Source organism: Erinaceus europaeus, chromosome 17, assembly GCF_950295315.1.
Source record: "Erinaceus europaeus chromosome 17, mEriEur2.1, whole genome shotgun sequence".
Taxonomy (NCBI): domain Eukaryota; kingdom Metazoa; phylum Chordata; class Mammalia; order Eulipotyphla; family Erinaceidae; genus Erinaceus; species Erinaceus europaeus.
The window spans coordinates 69,712,880-69,730,393 of NC_080178.1; the positions used below are offsets into that span (position 1 = coordinate 69,712,880).

The 17,514-nt window shown below is 42.0% G+C and overlaps 1 protein-coding gene across 4 annotated transcripts in view; it reads right to left on the reverse strand.

Annotated features, from left to right (window-relative positions):
• Positions 1-17,514, reverse strand: part of LUZP2 (leucine zipper protein 2) — a 385,213-nt gene that overhangs the window by 153,060 nt on the left and 214,639 nt on the right. For 2 of the 4 annotated variants that reach the window (XM_060176997.1, XM_060176994.1), the window contains exons 2-5: positions 16,779-16,896; positions 11,752-11,822; positions 5,435-5,516; positions 3,616-3,678 (exon numbers count right to left, since the gene is read on the reverse strand). In XM_060176997.1, coding sequence (XP_060032980.1) covers positions 3,616-3,678; positions 5,435-5,509 — 138 coding nt within the window. In that variant the 5' untranslated portion in view covers positions 5,510-5,516; positions 11,752-11,822; positions 16,779-16,896. The remainder of the gene's footprint in view (positions 1-3,615; positions 3,679-5,434; positions 5,517-11,751; positions 11,823-16,778; positions 16,897-17,514) is intronic. The other 2 variants (XM_060176996.1, XM_060176995.1) reach the window with 2 other exon arrangements.

The following is a 17,514-nucleotide window of genomic DNA, read 5'->3' on the forward strand; positions in this document are numbered from 1 at the left end:
GTTAAGTGCACATAGAAGTCAGTGCAAAGACCCTCACAAGAATCCAGGTTCGAGTCCCTGCTCCCCACCTGAGGAGGAAAGCTTCACAAGCAGTGAAGCAGGTCTGCAGAAGTCTCTCTTTTTCTCTCCTTCTCTCTCTCTCCCTCTCTCCTCAGTTTCTCTCTGTCCTATCCAATAAAATGGAAAAAATGGCCTCCAGAAGCAGTGGATAACTAGTACCAACACCAAAACCCAACAGTAACCTTGGAAGCAAAGAAAGGGGGGGGGGGAGGAAAGAAATACTCACGCAAGGGACTGGGTGGCGTGCAGCTGGTGAAGTGCATTACTACCATGCATAAGGACTTGAATTCAGTCCCCACCTGCAAGGGAAACACTTCACACGTGGTACACAGGGCTGCAGGTGTCTGTTGTCTCCTTTCTATCTCCTTTCTTCAATTTCTCTCCATTCTCTCAAGTAAAATAAATAAAACTTAAGTTTGTTTATTTATTGATTTAGTTATTGCCTCCAAGGATATTGCTCAGGTGAATTCACTGCTCCTGGAGGCTATTTTTCCCATGCTGTTATCCTTGTTGTAGTTGTTAGTGTTGTCATGGCTATTGTTGTTGTTGGATAGGACAGAGAAATGGAGAGACGAGGGGAAGAGAGAGAGAGAGGGAAAGATAGACACCTGCAGACCTGCTTCACCTCTTGTGAAGCGACCCCCCTGCAGGTGGGGCGCTGGGGACTTGAACTGGGATCCTTGCACCGGCCCTTGCGCTTTGCGTCATATGCGCTTAACCCACTGCACTACTGCCCAACTCCCACTTAAGTTTATTTTAAAAAGAAGGAGGAAGAAGAGAATAATAATAAGAATAAGAATAGAAGGAGAAGGAGAAGGAGAAGGAGAAGGAGAAGGAGAAGGAGAAGGAGAAGGAGAAGGAGAAGGAGAAGGAGAAGGAGAAGGAGAAGGAGAAGAAGAAGTAAGGGAGGAGGAGAAGAAACAATCACTCAAGACAGTGAGTCGCCCCCAGGACTTTTTATCTTTATTAGTTTTCTACTGTTGCCTCCCTCCTCTCTTTGTATTTTGCTTAATAAATTTACTGGGAATTTTTCTTCCTTCTTTCTGAAAACTATGTCAGAAAGCGTCCACATAATTTAATTGTATATGCCAACTTTTTAAAAACAAATTCACCTTCATTTCTCCCCACCAGTAATCTGTGAAAGGTTGAAACCTACAAAGTTGGATGATCAATGCAGGGTGTGGAAGTCCATGATTTCACTTGGTACATGTACAGGCCTGTGAGGCTGAGCTGAAAAAAGCGATTTTTTTTTTTTTAATGCAGCGAAGGCTTACATACCTGAGCCCTGTCATGGAGTCACCTCCCTGGCTGATTTTTTTCCCCATTTATTTATTTTTTTTTTATGAAAGTGTGAGCATAGAAAACCTGGCTCTACCATCCATGAAGCTCTGACTCCTTTTGTCTTTGACGTTCCCCTGTTATGCTGGGGATCAAATGCAGGTTTTCATGAATGAAAAGACCAACTACTGCCCAGTGCTCTTCCTAGTCTCTAACATACAGCTTCTGACTATCAGTCTTCTCTATTTGCAATGTTTTAAATTGTCTTTATTTATTGGAGAGAGACAGCCAGAAATGGAAAGGGGAGGGGAAGGTAGAGAGGGAGAGAGGCAGGAGACACCTGCAGCCCTGCTTCACCACTCACAAAGCTTTCCTCCTGCAGGTGGGGGCTGAGAGCTTGAACCTGGGTCCTTGTGCTCAAGCAGGGTAACACGTGCGCTCAACCAGAGTTTTCTCTTTCTGACTTTTGGCCTTATGATGGTTGTAAGTTTAACTACAAAATATTATTCCAGGAGAGCTGTATTTTTCTTAGGATTATTTTCGCCTACATACAAAGTGGTTACAGCACACATGCCTCTCACCTCAACACACAGTGCAATCAGGCCTCAGACTTACTTGCTATGATTTATCATCTGACTCTGAGCTTCCTTCTTAGCTGAAGTATGAGCTTTTGCGTTGTCTAGGACGAAAAGGTAATTGATTGGATCTACAGGGAGATAGTTTAACTCACAGATGGCTTGGCATCACGTACTCACAGTGTGTCTGTTTGTGAACTTGTGTGTTGTAGGTGTGACTTCTTTTCTATCTGAGCGATGACAGCAGCCTTGTTTAGAATGGTTCCCTCAGCCTCACTGGCCCACTGGTTCTCAAGCCTCCTCACTGAGCTCTAGCGTAATGAACTCATGTGGTGTGGCCAGCTCTGCACTAACTCTGGACCCTGAACTTTCCCAATACAAAAGACACAGAAGGCCAAGAAAAATTGGACCTCAGGAAAGCATCATCAAATCCAACTAGTCAGACTTTGTCTGTCTGTTTGTTTGTTAAGATTGCTGCAAAGTGCACCTCCTTAGAAGGACAAGATAATCATCAAAATGCCATTTGCTAAGCTTTTCCTCCTTTTCTAATGAGCAAACTTAATGACAGAGAGGTTTACTACCGAAGCTTGACATCCATCGACAGAGTTGGAAAGTTTTGTTTTTCCCTTGATATAAATGTGAAAAACATTAGGGCCTTTTGTTTAAATGTGCCAAAAAAGAAAAGGGAGAGAGAGAGGAAGAGGCAAAGGAAGGTATATAAGCAGGGTAGGAGAGAGGAAAGAAGGGATAAAGTGAGGAAAGGTGGAGGAGGAGGAGGAGGAAGGGGTCAGTAAAGGTTGAAATGAACCATAAACTGGTGGGATTCATTAAGGGAGATGGATTACTAGGATAGATTACTCATCAGCGGTACTTAACAATTCTATCTAAATACATTAATAAAAAGCATAATAAAGATAGACATACAAGTCTGATGGAAGAAGTTTCAAAATAAAGTATCAGTTAGCCAAATGTGAAGTAGGATCTGGACAGTGGCACACAGGGTTCGATGCATATGTTCCCAGGCACATGGACAAGGGTTCAAGCTTCTGGCTCTCACCCGCAGGGGGAAGATTCATGAGTGGTGAAACAAGTCTCAGGGTCTCTTTCTCTCTCTCTCTCTCTCTCTTGCTTCACCTTCCTTTTAATTTCTTTCTGCCCTATCCAACAAAATACATTTTAAGATATTTCTTTAAAAAATTAAAATATAGGAATTTTAAAAACACAACATGTTAAAGGACCCTTATCGGAGATTTCCTTTCTTTCAATTGAAATATCAACACACAACATTACATGTGCTAAAACTTAAGTTCATCTCTACATTGTTTAAAAAACTATACGAACTTATTCTGAATGAAATGAGATATCGTAGCATGAAGTCAGTTTCTAGCTGGCTTTCTTCTCAGTGCTTAATACATAATTTGGGTGACAGATTTGTGAATGGAAAATTCATGTTTAATATTAACCTAATACAATTAGTAAAACTTAATTAAAAAGTAAACTCAACTGAATAGCGGTAAGCCAGTAACATCAGCACATAGAGAGACAGAACATGTTTACTTTGTACACCCCACACGCTAGACTTCATACTTCAGTGAAAGTCCACATAGGACCAGTACTCCAAAACCTGTGAAAAGCACATGTGTACACTAGATTAATATTAAGACTGCTGGAAATAAAAAAAAAAAAAAAAAAGAAGCCTTACCTCATTCTGCAGATCTCGGATCATCTTGGTTTTCCTTTCCAATTCAGTCTTTAAAAAATTAATCTGAAAATAAATGAAATATTATATGGAACCTTCCAAAGTCATTCCTATGGCTTTTATGAATTTGATTTCATGATTTTTTCAGATAGGATTGAATGGTTAAGTCTATCAGCACAGAGAAAGAACAGATTACTAGACTTTTCAGTCATCAACCTTTCATTGCCTAATCCAGATATATAACTGATTTGTATAAAATATATTTTTTTGAAGAGGACATAGGGAAATGGGATACTTCGGCACTGTTCGGGGGAATGTAAATTGGTCTAACCCTTGTGGAAAACTGAAGGTGTTTCAGAACACTAAAAATGGGCCTGTCCTGTGACCCTGTAATTCCTCTCTTAGGGATATACCCAAGCAAACAAAAACACCTATCTGACTAGATCTATGTACTTAGACCTGCCTTCATAGCAGCAAACACGGTAAAAGGTAAAACTTGGAAGCCACCCAGATATCCAAAGACAGACTAGCCAAAGTGTGGCTGAGGAAGTTGTGGTATACATACATATCCACAAGGGAATACTACTCAACTACTCAAAATGTCCACAACACCTCTGTTGCTTTACTTTGTATGGTCATTGAAGGCTCCGTGTTAAGTGAGTTCAGCCAAAAGGATAAGAAAAAGTACTGTGTATGCTTGCTTACAGACTGGACTTCAGGGAAGAGGACAGAGATGGACAAACACTAGGAGAAACCTGGACCAGATTATTGCACTAGAGGGAGGGATTCTGAGGAAGGAGGGAGCAGAAAAAGTGGACAGAGACTTGGGGTCCTGATATGTTATGATGGAAGGGCCCACCCTGTGGGTGAGGGTTTCTTCAAGGAACTTTCACAGGGAGAACGGGAGATGAGAGATTGTTCCCCGGTGTCAACACCTGCACTGTGAACAATTAACCCCCCAGCAGCATTCATAAAAAAGAAAAATAGATAAGAATATTTATGTCATGATAAAACAGAGATTACTTAAGCTGAGAAACATATTCACCATTTCTATGTTTGTCTTACCCATCTAATCCGACTCTTAGGTATACTGCCTACCTGTTTCTTGAGTTGTTCAAATGATAATACAAGGTTATTTGGGTTTACTGTCTTTCTTGGTATTTTATTTATTAGTACATATAGAGACAAAGAGAAATTTAGAGGGAGTAGGGAGATGGAGAGGGAGGGAGAGAGAGAAAGATGAGAGAGCAAAAAAGAGAGAGTCTCACAGCACTGCTTCACCTCTCATGAAGCTTGCCCACTGGGGACTGGGGGCTTGAACCCAGGTCCTTGTGTTGGTGTTGTGTATTCTCAGTCGTGCTTGCCAGCACTAGACTTACTGCTTATCTTTAATTCCTCATGAATTTACTTTATTTTATTTTATTATTTTATAGTGACTTAATATTGATCAACAAGATTGTAAGATAACAGGGGTAACAACTCCACACAGTTCGCACCACTAGATTCCTTGTCCTGTCCCCTCCATTGGAAGTTGCGCAATTCTTTATCCCTCTGGGAGTCTGGACCACAATTCCTTATGGGGTGCGGAAGGTGGGAGTTGTGGCTTTCTATAACTGCTTCTCTGATGGACATGGGCCCCTTGGAATTTACCTGAGTTTTTAAAAGGAATTGCAGTCATTTTTAAAACTTTTACAGGTGTGTGTGTGTGAGGGTGTGTGTGTGTGTGTGTGTGTGTGTGTTTCATAATTACTAGGGGAATAATTATTATCAATTTCCCTGCCCCAAATTAAAGGACACACACACACAAAAGAAACCCACTTACTGTTGCCTGTTGTTTTTCTACTTTCTCGGCTGTCTCTTTAAGTTGATTGTGCAGGGCCACCTGGAGAGACTTCATTTGTTCTCTAGTTTATTCGAAAACAGAAAAAAAAAGACATTGAATCATAAATAGGTTATTTTCTATGGACATTTTGGAAGGAGATTTTGTCATTTGCCTACAATTGGAGAACTAGAATTGTCCATACATATAGCTAAGCCTACAGAACATGTTTTGTGATTCTGGTGGTAAATAGCTTCCTTTCCTTCTCAAGTACTATTGAATAAAAGAGGTTATATTACTATGAAATAATCTTGTTTCTGTGTTCTATAAGAAACATCACTGTGGGAGTCAGGCAGTAGCACAGAGGGTTAAGCGCAGGTGGCGCAAAGCACAAGAACCAGCATAAGGATCCTGGTTCAAGCCCCTAGCTCCCCACCTGCAAGGGAGTCTCTTCACAGGCAGTGAAGCAGGTCTGCAGGTGTCTATCTTTCTCTCCCCCTGTCTTCCCCTCCTCTCTCCATTTCTGTCCTATCCAACAACAACATCAATAATAACAATAATAACTACAATAATAAAACAACAAGGGCAACAAATGGAATAAAGAAAGAAAGAAAGAAAGAAAGAAAGAAAAAAAATATCACTGTATAATATGCTGCTTCAACAAGTACTTGCCATAACTTGGATGGTGCTTGAAAAATCAGTTAGGGGGAGTCGGGCTGTAGCGCAGCGGGTTAAGCACAGGTGGCGCTAAGCACAAGGACCCGCACAAGGATCCTGGTTCAAGCCCTGGCTCCCCACCTGCAGGGGTGTCGCTTCACAAGCAGTGAAACAGGTCTGCAGGTGTCTATCTTTCTCTCCCTCTCTCTGTCTTCCCCTCCTCTCTCCATTTCTTTCTGTCCTATCCAACAACAATGACAACAATAATAACTACAACAATAAAACAACAGGGCAACAAAAGGGCATAAATAAATAAAAATAAATATATATATAAAAAGAAAAATCAGTTAGGCAAGAAAGAGAAGGATAAATACCAGATGATCCCAATCATATGCTGAATTTAAGTAAAGGCAGGACTGAAAAGGAAATGACAGAGTAAAACTTGGATTTCATTTGGTGCCTTGCACCCAAGCAAAGGACTATGGGGAGGGAGGGCTGGCAGGGGGTGTTTGGTGGGTGGGGCTTTGGGGTCCAGGTGCTTGATGGTGGAGGGTGAAAGTGTTTTTGCAGACACTTAGCAAAAGGAGACCAGACACTGTACCCGTGTTGTAACAACTGTACTGTAGTGTGTTAACCGCCCCTGTTAAAAGGGGGGAGAACATATCCGAGTTGAAAAGCTCATTTTAGTGACAGCATGCTAGTATAAATCTGCTGGCTAGGAAACAATAAATAAAAGTTAGCACAGGAAAGTCAGAAGATCAGTCCCCTGGTAGGATGCACACTCTACCAGGAGCCAGAGCCACAGCTCTGCTCCCAGTTACCACACAGCGCCTGGCAGAGGCGACCTTCAAGAGCAGTGGGGCAGTACTGTGGTGTCTCCCCTTCCTCTGTCTCGCTCCATCTCTCTATCTTTATCTCTGTTTCCCTCTGCTTAAAAGAAGGAGAAGAAAAGAAGGAGAGGTGAAAGAGGAGAAAGAGGAAGTTGGGGTAGCGCAGCAGGTTAAGCACACTTGGCACAAAACGCAAGGCCCAGCGTAAGGATCCGGGTTCAAGCCCCTGGCTCCCCATCTGCAGGGGAGTCGCTTCACAGGTGGTGAAGCAGGTCTGCAGGTGTCTGTCTTTCTCTCCCCCCTCTCTGTCTTCCCCCTCCTCTCTCCATTTCTCTTTGTCCTATCCAACAAGGATGACAACAAGAATAAGTACAACAGTAAAACCACCATGGCAACAAAAGGGAATAAATAAATAAATATTAACAAAAAAAAAAGAAAGAGGAGAAAGAGAAGGAGGAGGAGAAAGGAGAGGAAAGACTTGGGAGTTGGGCGGTAGCACAGCAGGTCAAGGGCACGTGGTGCAAAGTTCAAGGACCGGCATAAGGATTCTGGTTCGAGCCCCCAGCTCCCCTACCTGCAGGGGAGTCACTTAACAGATGGTGAAGCAGGTCTGCAGATGTCTGTCTTTCTCTCCCCCTCTGTCTTCTCCTCCTCTCTCCATTTCTCTCTGTCCTTTCCAACAAGGACATCAATAACAACTACAACAATGAAATAACAAGGGGAACAAAAGGGAAAGAAGGGAATAAATAAATAAATAAATAAATATTTAAAAAGAAGAAGAGGAAAGACTCTATTAAGAATTATAGGGGGAGTCGGGCTGTAGCGCAGCGGGTTAAGCGCAGGTGGCGCAAAGCACAAGGACCGGCATAAGGATCCCGGTTCGAACCCCGGCTCCCCACCTGCAGGAGAGTCGCTTCACAGGCGGTGAAGCAGGTCTGCAGGTGTCTTTCTCTCCCCCTCTCTGTCTTCCCCTCCGCTCTCCATTTCTCTCTGTCCTATCCAACAACAACAACATCAATAATAACTACAACAATAAAACAACAAGGGCAACAAAAGGGAACAAATAAATAATAAAAAAGAAAAAAAAAAGAATTATAGGAAAGTGAAGGAATAAGAAATCCCATCAAAACCCCGGCTGCCATAAAATAGAACAAAATAATTCTTTTTCTAAAACAAATGATCAGAGCCTTTCAGATACAATAAGATGCCTTTGATTTCTCTGGGTCAATCCCAAAGTACTGCACATAAAACCTTCCATAAAAGTCCTGAGATATTTATGAAAACAGAGGAAGAGATTTATTTTACCCCCACTTTTAAAATTTTAATTTATAAAAAGGAAAACACTGACAAAAACCATAAGATAAGAGGGGTACAACGCCACACAAGTCCCACCACCAGAACTCCATATCCCATCCCCTCCCCCCGTAGGTAGTTTTCCTATTCTGTATCTCTCTAGGAGTATGGAACCAGGGTCATTATGGGTGGGATGCAGACTGTGGAAGGTCTGTAATTGCTTCCCCACTGAACATGGGCATTGGCAGGTCGAGCCATACTCTCAGTCTGTCTCATTTCTTTCTAAGCTGAGAGCCACCTGACTTATGGGAAATAACAAAAGGCCACATATACAGGTGACCTGCCTGACTTGTTAATGATTTAAGTAGGCCTTCATTATTCATTTCTCTCCACGATTTAGGATGTACTCACTGATAAATAGTTGTATCCCGGGAGTCGGGCTTTAGAGCAGAGTGTTAAGCGAGCGTGGAGCAAAGCGCAAGGACCGGCTCAAGGATCCCGGTTCGAGCCCCCGGATCCCCATCTGCAGGGGAGTCGCTTCACAAGTGGTGAAGCAGGTCCGCAGGTGTCTATCTTTCTCTCCCCCTCTCGGTCTTCCCCTCCTCTTTCCATTTCTCTCTGTTCTATCCAATAACAGCAACAACAATAATAACTACAACAATAAAATAACAAGGGCAACAAAAGGGTATAAATAAATTAAAAAAAAAAGTTGTATGATTCTGTGTATTGAGAATTTCACTTAAAAATCTCACTTTACTAAGTTCAGGGATCAACAAGTGTTTGCACAGGAAGGACAACTGGGCACAGACAGAGCCAAGAAACAATCTTTTCAACCCCAATGATACTTCCAGATCTTTAATAATACATTTGAAATATTTACTATTTTAATGATTCATTCTCAAAAATGATATTTTCACCATCAGTGCTTATTATTGGGATGGGGATAAGATAGGTCAAAGTAACTGTGATTTTATAAAAAGTTTAAGTACCCCTTCATAAGTCAAGAACAAAAGTACTATACTGAGTTAATCAATGTTTATTTGATGCCAATGGAATAATGTAAAATGATGTACTTTTGGAAATATGTTCAAACCAATAATTCACAGAAGTTCTTTTTAATATTAGATTTTGAAGAGAATTTCATGTTCAACAAATAATAAACACAACATTGCAATAATAAAAAGAAGTACTGATAATGGCACACCTATTTGAGCACACAGGCTACAATGCACAAGGACCTGGGTTCAAGCCCCAGCCCAGCCCCCACCAGTGGGGAAAAAGCTGGTCAGAAGATGGGAAGCAGGGCTGCAAGTGTCTCTGCTTCTCTCTGTTTCTCTCTCCCTTCTTTCTCAATCTCTCTCTGTCTCTATCCAATAAATAAAAAGAATATTTAAAGTTGTTTATTTAATAAATAAAAGATAATAAAAAGAGTCAATGAAGAACTTTGGTATCTGCCTATTCTCTGGCTCTCTGGCCCTCTCTTATTAGGTGAAAAAAAAAAATGACTCAAGAGCACTGAATTCCCAGTAAAGTCAAAGAAAAAAAAAACGATATTTGATTCGAACAGAAGTTTCCACTAAACCCAAATGCATGCTGGTGCATCTTACTACAGAGAACGGAGAAGGCAGAAGATGAGAAGAATGGATCGAATGCATGATGTCTGTGTGTCACCATCTTGGCAGGTTTTTGCTCTGTGATCAGTGAATTCACATAGAATGACATAGTTATTGGGGGAAAACAGCAGATCAAAATTTGATCAATACCCCAGTCACTATCTATTTAAGAGGTTTGAGCCAGACTTTTTTTTTTTTTTTTTTTTTGCCTCCAGGGTTATTGTTGAGTCTCTGTGCCTGTAGTACTATTTCACTGCTCCTGAGGTCATTTTTTTTTCTGTTCTTATTTATTTATTTATTTATTTATTTATTTATTTATTATTTCTTGCATTGGAGAGAGAAATTGAGAGGAGAGGAAAGACAGAGAGAGAGAGAGAGAGAGAGGGAGAAGGAAAGACAGACACCTGCAGACCTACTTCATCGCTTGTGAAGGGATTCCCCCTGCAGGTGGGGAGCCCAGGCTCAAACCGGGATCCTTGTGTGGGTCCTTGCGCTTTGTGCTATGTGCACTTAATCTGCTGCACTACTGGCTGGCCTCTGAGCTACACTTTTCTAAACGAAGTAATAGAAAAATCCTATTAAACTTTCTATCAGTATTTACTTTAGAAGGCAAGGATGAAATAATAAAGTCTATATAAAACTATATATATCATATCATATATAGGGCTGGGGAGACAGCATAGTGATTTAGCTAAAGATGGTCATGCCTTGGGCCCTTAGTTCCCAGGTTCAATTCCCAGCACCACTATAAGCCAGAGCTAAGCAGGGTTGTTATTTCTCCCTCCCTCCCTCCCTCCCTCCCTCCCTCCCTCCCTCCCTCCCTCCCTCCCTTTCTCTCTCTCTCTCTCTCTCTCTCTCTCTCTCTCTCTCTCACTTAAAATAAGTAAAATGTGAAAAGGTTTGTAAAACATCTAGCAGAGTTTCTGAGAAACATATAACAAACGGCACTTGCTTTATTTTTTCCCCTTTTCATTAGGGGGTTAACTTCTTTTCATTAGGGGGTTTCTTTTCTTTTTCCCTTTTTATTTTCATTAGGGGGTTAATGGTGTAGAGTACAGTCACTGACACATGAGTACAATGTCTCAGCTCCTTATGGCAGATGTCTGAAGACCCCTCTCCCCCTCAGCTTTGACGCCCCCACCCCCATCATAAAGGAGGACGTTAATGCTCTCTCTGAATCCCTTCCCGTCCTTTTCCTGAGCCCTTTGCTTGGCCACAGCACACTTGTTTCTGTCATAAAGCTTCTTTTTTCTCTCTCTTCCTTTTACCTTGAGAATAAAAATTAAAAAAAAAAAACATGGCCTTTTGTTCAATTCACAGGCCTATTTCACATTATAACTTGCTCAAAAATCAACAAAGTCTCAATAGAGCTGCTAGACTAGCTCTACTCGAATAGTCAGATCATCCCATTCCTTACCACCCCGCTCTTATCACTCCGGCCAAGTTCAGAGGCTGTGGTCCTCATCATCGGCTGATGGCAGCTCACTGGGTCAGCTACTAGGAGTCTGTCTTCTCAGGATCATGGAGGGAGCCACTAAAGATGCTCCACAGGCCAACTGTGGCCTGCAGAGGATCAGCCCCCATCACTGTCAGCAGGGAGCTGCCTGGGAAAGCAGAATCTCAGGCTCCTCCCTGGATTCAGTGTGAGGCTCTCAACCTGTATCCAAGCCCCTATGCACTGGGATATAGGAAAACACCACGTCTCACACACTCCCGCCCGCAGGGGGAGAGCTTCACGGTGGTGAAACAGGCCTGTGGGTGTCTCTCTGTCTCTCTATTTCCCCTTCCCTCTCCATTCCTGGCTGTCTCTATCCAATCAATAAACTGCATGCATTTAAGATGAACAGACTCCTGTGAAGGTTCCAGGCGGAGTTTTCACACCGTGGTAGAACAGAGCAGAAAAGAAAAAGAAAAACCACACTCTCACCTTTGCTGCTCACTTATTTCCAGAAGTTTCTGAACATCAATTTTTGCTGACTTCTCTTCATTTTTCAAAGACTGGTAGGAAGAGCAAGAGAAAAGGTCATTCAGCGGGTAATCTGAAGCTTGCTTTACGTTTTGGCTCTATGGGACAAAGGCGTGTAATGCTCTAGCCCCTCAGCCTTATAAGCTGAGTCTCTGCTTATAGAGGGCTGATGGAGAATACACAGCCTGCACAACAGGGCAGGCCTCTCTTTGTGTCAGTAGGAAATAAGCCCTCTCGCTCTCTCATTGGAGCTCAACTGTGTTTTTGGCAGGACTGTAAAGCCAAACAAGGTTGTAGCTTATACAAACACAACTGAACATGAAAGCACCTGGGAATGCACTCAGTAACAACGCAATTCCAGATCAAAGCAGCCAGAAGGCACCTACCTCTTCACTCCTCTCTACTACTCCTTATGAATAATGTGCTTAAAGTACTGGGAAAAACTGGGGTCCTGTGAAATTGAAAGTGATCTTGGAGGGAGCTTGAAGAAAGCAAGTTAAGTGAACTAAGTCAGAAATGGAATGATGAATACGGGATAATCTCATTCACAGGCCGAAGTTGAAAAACAAGATCAGAAGAGAAACTCCAAGCAGAACCTGGACTGGAGTTGGTTTACTGCACCAAAGTAAAAGACTCTGGGGTGGAGGTGGGGGAAAATACAGGTCCTGGAAAAGGATGACAGAGGACCTAGTGGGGGTAGTATTGTTATGTGGAAAATGGAGAAATATTTCACATGAACAAACTATTGTAGTTACTGTTGAATGTAAGACACTAATCCCCAATAAAGGGGAAAAATACTGAAAAAAAAAAAAAAAGAGAAAAGTGATCTAGCGGTGTCTGAAGTCACCGCACCATTAGCATTCACCTCATCTGGCAAACTCAGCCTTCACAGGTCAGTCACCCAGAGGAGCGCAGAGCTCTCCCCATTAGCAAACCTGCCCTGCTAAGTGCTTCCCTAAGAACTTACTTATTTATACTCAATAAGCTACTGAAGACTATTAACTGTCGTTCTTAAAGTTGAAACTGGAATTTTTGTTCCTTGGATGAGCAACTGTAGCTAGCCAGGGACTGACAATCCCAAGAATGGCAAACACTTTGTTTACTTAATATTTATCTAGCTAAAATCTATCATGAATCATGCAACACCCCAACAAAGGCTTTCATAAAATTTTCAAGCTAACGCTACAACAGGTAATTTTCACAAAGTAAAAGGTGAGCATTCTAATAGCAGTGGGGCTGTTTCCCTAAAGGAAGTCTTTATGAAGAAACAAATAATAAAAGCTGTTCTTCCTACCAGGAAGGATGGCTTCACATACAATGCTGGGAAGTGGGGCAAGAAGTTAAAAATGGAGGCGAAGTTACCAGTGAAGAATTTAAAGCTTGCTGTGAGCCATTTTGCCTCCAGGGTTATTGCTGGGGCTCAGTGCCTACCTCATGAACCCACTGCTCCTGGAGGCCATTTTTCCCCCTTTTGTTGCCCTTGTTGTGGTTATTATTGTTATTGTTGATGTCATTCATTGTTGAATAGGAGAGAGAGAAAAATGGAGAGGGGAGGGGAAGACAGAGGGGGAGAGAAAGACAGACACCTGTAGACCTGCTTCACTGCCTGTGAAGCGACTCCCCTGCAGGTGAGGAGCCGGGGGCTCCAACCAGGATCCTTCTGAAGGTCCTTGCACTTTGTGCCACATGTGCTTAACCTGCTGAGCTACCGCCAGACTCCCTAAATATGTCTTATATATCTTGTACAATCACAAAATCTGCCCTGTGACTTCCTTAGGTTAAAAAAAAAAAGTGTTTTACACAGGGGCAAGCACATAGGGAAGAAGAGATTTGTAACTTGGTGAAAAGTACCATAAAATCACACAATTCCTGTATCTATAAATAGGCTTTACCCTGGGCATTCGAAAGGCAACCAAGATTAACAGGGCAAACGATGCTCCAGAAATGTAAGCAGGGGAGAAATTTAGAAAAAAAGAAAAAGTTGCCAGGCAGCCATGGAGTTGGAGGTGGTGACTAGTTTGAAGATTTGGAATGTATTTGAGTATTATCTTCCGGGCAAAATCCAAGGAAGTGGAGTCGAATTCTTCTGGGGAAATTCAGCTTACTTAATGATACAAACTTTGATGCATTTGCTCTATTAACCTTCTTGGTGCAAAGGTCCAGAGAGGAAATAAGACTTTCAAAGTACCCTTACTTTCATGGACTCTTTAATGGAATCTCTCTCTCTCTCTCTCTCTCTCTCTCTCTCTCTCTCTCTCAGTAGCACTCACACACTCACAAGACTATTCATTTAATTTCATTCTGGGAGCTAGAGTATCAGGAAGACTTCATGCCTCTGTGATTTCAGGGAATCCCAGGTGACTTTTTTTTTTCAGATAGAGGGTGAGATGCACACACACACACACACACACACACACACACACACACACACACACATTGAGAGAGAGAGAGAGAGAAAAAAATTCTTCACAGCACCGAACAATGGCTTCTGAGGCTTTCCCCGGGCATGATGCTCCTATGTGATGGTCAAGAACTCAAACCTGGATCCTTGCTCAAGGTAACGTGTGCACTCTACCAGGTGAATTCCTGCCTGACCCCACTGAGGCTATCTCCCACTCCTTCAGGACCTGTTATCACACCACACCCACTTCTGAATTCCGTCGCTTCGCATGCTATGATCTCATTCTGTCTATTCTATAACAAACATTTACTTCCTCATTATTACAGTGAATACAGTATTCTCTTAATTTTGAGGAAGGTCACTATGAGGATTTAGTAAGGTGAAAATTGAAAACCACATGGCCAAATAAAACAAGTGACATAGCCTTGCCTAAGATATGTGAAAAGCAACACTGTCCACTGGCTCGATTCCTGCCTTGTCCAAAAGAGGAACTCCATACTGTTATCCTTTTCCATCGAGGATTCCCTAGACTATCAGCAGATGTTTCCTACTACTGCTTCAGACAGACCAAGAGTCCTGAGAACATTTGGTCCCTTGAGCATTTCAATGTCTGGTCCCCTGAGCATTTCTGGTCCCCTGAGCAGTTTCAAGAGGCCAGGTATCCCAGGCCTCTGAGAATGTGCAGGTGTCTAAAGTAGACGACGCCCTGCTCACGATGAGGTAAGCCTCGGGCATTAGCTCCTACGTAAGAAAGCAGGAGCCCCTTTCATCCTTGTTGGAGCTTCCCTACTGTTCTTAGCATATTTCCAGCAGAGCATAATTAATCACTCCTGGATGCTGTCATTCTGATATCTGTCTTTGTGACAAAAAGCATAATGAAGAGTGAGTGTTTTTCTTTTCTTCTATTTTTCATATTCTCAATACATAACACAGTTTCTGGTATAAAAGCTTGGTAATTGGATTCAAATATCAGATATACCACTCAGGCTCTGCTCTCTTTTTTTTTTTTCTTAACCTCTTCCTAACATTGACCATTTAAAAGAAGCAAGCATAGGGAGTTGGGCTGTAGCGCAGCATGTTAAGCACACGTGGTGTGACGCACAAGGACAGGCATAAAGATCCAGGTTCGAGCTCCTGGCTCCCCACCTGCAGGGGAGTTGCCTCACAGGCGGTGAAGCAGGACTGCTGGTGCCTATCTTTCTCTCCCCCTCTCTGTCTTCCCCTCCTCTCTCCATTTCTCTGTCCTATCCAACCACGATGACAACAATAATAACTACCACAAGGACAACAAAAGGGAATAAATAAATAAATAAATAAATAGAAAAATATTTTTAAAAGAAGCAAGCATAATCATCATGTGACCATGAAATAAAAATGAAGGGAACAATAGCTAACAGAGACTTTTAAAAATGCCAAAAAAGCCACAGTGGTTACAGAGTTAACTCACCCTCAAAAGAACAGAAAGTGAAGTTGGACAATGTTAACACCATATGGTTCAAATACATGGCCCAGTACAACAATAGACAGATGCCTGACTATAAATGCCTGGCTGCCTTGGTAACATTTACAATCAGCTGAGCTTCTTAAAGACATGTTTTTAAGTGCATGAAACCCAATCCTGCCAACAGTACTTATCTCACCAACGACCTATACAAAATCATTATATAGAAGACACAAAGCTTTCAGCATACAGCATGGATTCAATAAATGTGAAGCCCTAGCCAAATATTAAAACATATCCTAAGGTATTTCAGGAACTTTTTTCTTCTAAAGCTTAGTTCTTCTCATTGGCTTTTGACTGAGACTTTGCTAAGAGTTAAGACATGATTACTTGATTACTGATGGAGTTCTTCTTTGCCCATCTTCAGTAGTGAGTTCACTAGAGAATCTTCAGAACTATCCTTTTTCTGGAACATTAAGTTCTCTTCCAGATAGCATTCCTATATTCATCTGATTCTTGATCATAATTACTTTTCATCATTTATATTATAAAAGAAACACAACAGTCAGTCAAACTGATCTTGTAAGCAGTATGAACTCGATGGTTTTGCTACACATCCTACTTTTCTCATGGTTGAATCTGGGAACCACAGATATTCACACCACATGCTGAATGGCATACCTTAAAACACTTCATATAAGAGGGCCAGGTAGTGGCACACCTGGTTGAGTGTACATGTTACAATGCAAAAAAAAAAAAAAAAAACAGGTTCCAGCCCCCCAGCCCCCACCTGCAGGGGGGAAGCTTTGAGAGTGTTGAAGCAGGGCTGCAGGTGTCTCTGACTCTCTCCCTATTTCCTCTATTCCCTCTTGATTTCTAACTGTCTGTATCCAATAACTAAATATAATTTAAAAAACTGAGAAAAATAAATTACATTAAAAATAAATTACATTAAAAATAAAAAAGTAAGCTAACAGACCTGCTTAAAAAAGTAAATACATATTTCATATAGTAAACATCCCAAGGGCCAAGCCTCAAAATATATTGAAAAGTATAAAAATGTAGGAGTCTTTTCATTTTAATTCACTTAGACAAGCCAGATGGCTCTCTATCCTAGTCTGTTAGGGAAATTAGGTTTCACTTCACCTGAAGATTGACTTTAATCCCATCAAGTTCTCTTGAAGTCTTTGTCAGCTGATGGAGAATGGTGCTTCTCTCCTTAAAGACTTCTTTCAGCTGCTTTTCTAGATCTTCATAGTCCTGTCTAACACAGAAAGAAAAGGTGTGAGAGTCTCCAATATTTCCACGTGGCTTCAGTCCCATCTAGTTTCATTCACAAAATACCTTCCTGAAAGAAAGAGCTGAGCCAGCTGGGATCCCAGAGACAACCATCAAGAGAATCTATTCCCAGTAGGTGGACTGAGCCAGCCTTCTCCAGCCCACACCTGAACACTGGTGCATAAAATATACCCCTCCAGTCGGCAGGTGCCCCCTGCAAAAGTAAAAGCAGACGTGCAATGTAGATTCACTTAATGCCTGCCCTTCCTGGCTACCTTCCAGGCCACTGGGACCTTTGTGTTTACAGCATATAGTTTCTTACTCCCGGCTCCAGTGCCACAGCCCTGGCCAGGGTGCAGGGCCCTCTTTGCAGAGTAAAGTCTGCACCTTCAAAAATTTCTTTATTGGGGGCCAGGCGGTGGTGCACTTGGTTGAACACACACGTTTAATATGCACGTGTTTAATATAATGTCATATGAAGCAGAGGATTGAGAGCAGAAAGAGTACTCAAAGAAATCATGAGGGAAAACTTTCCAAACGTGGGATGAGGTTGATGTTCAGAATCAATCTCTATACCCTAATAGATCTACATCAAGACATATCA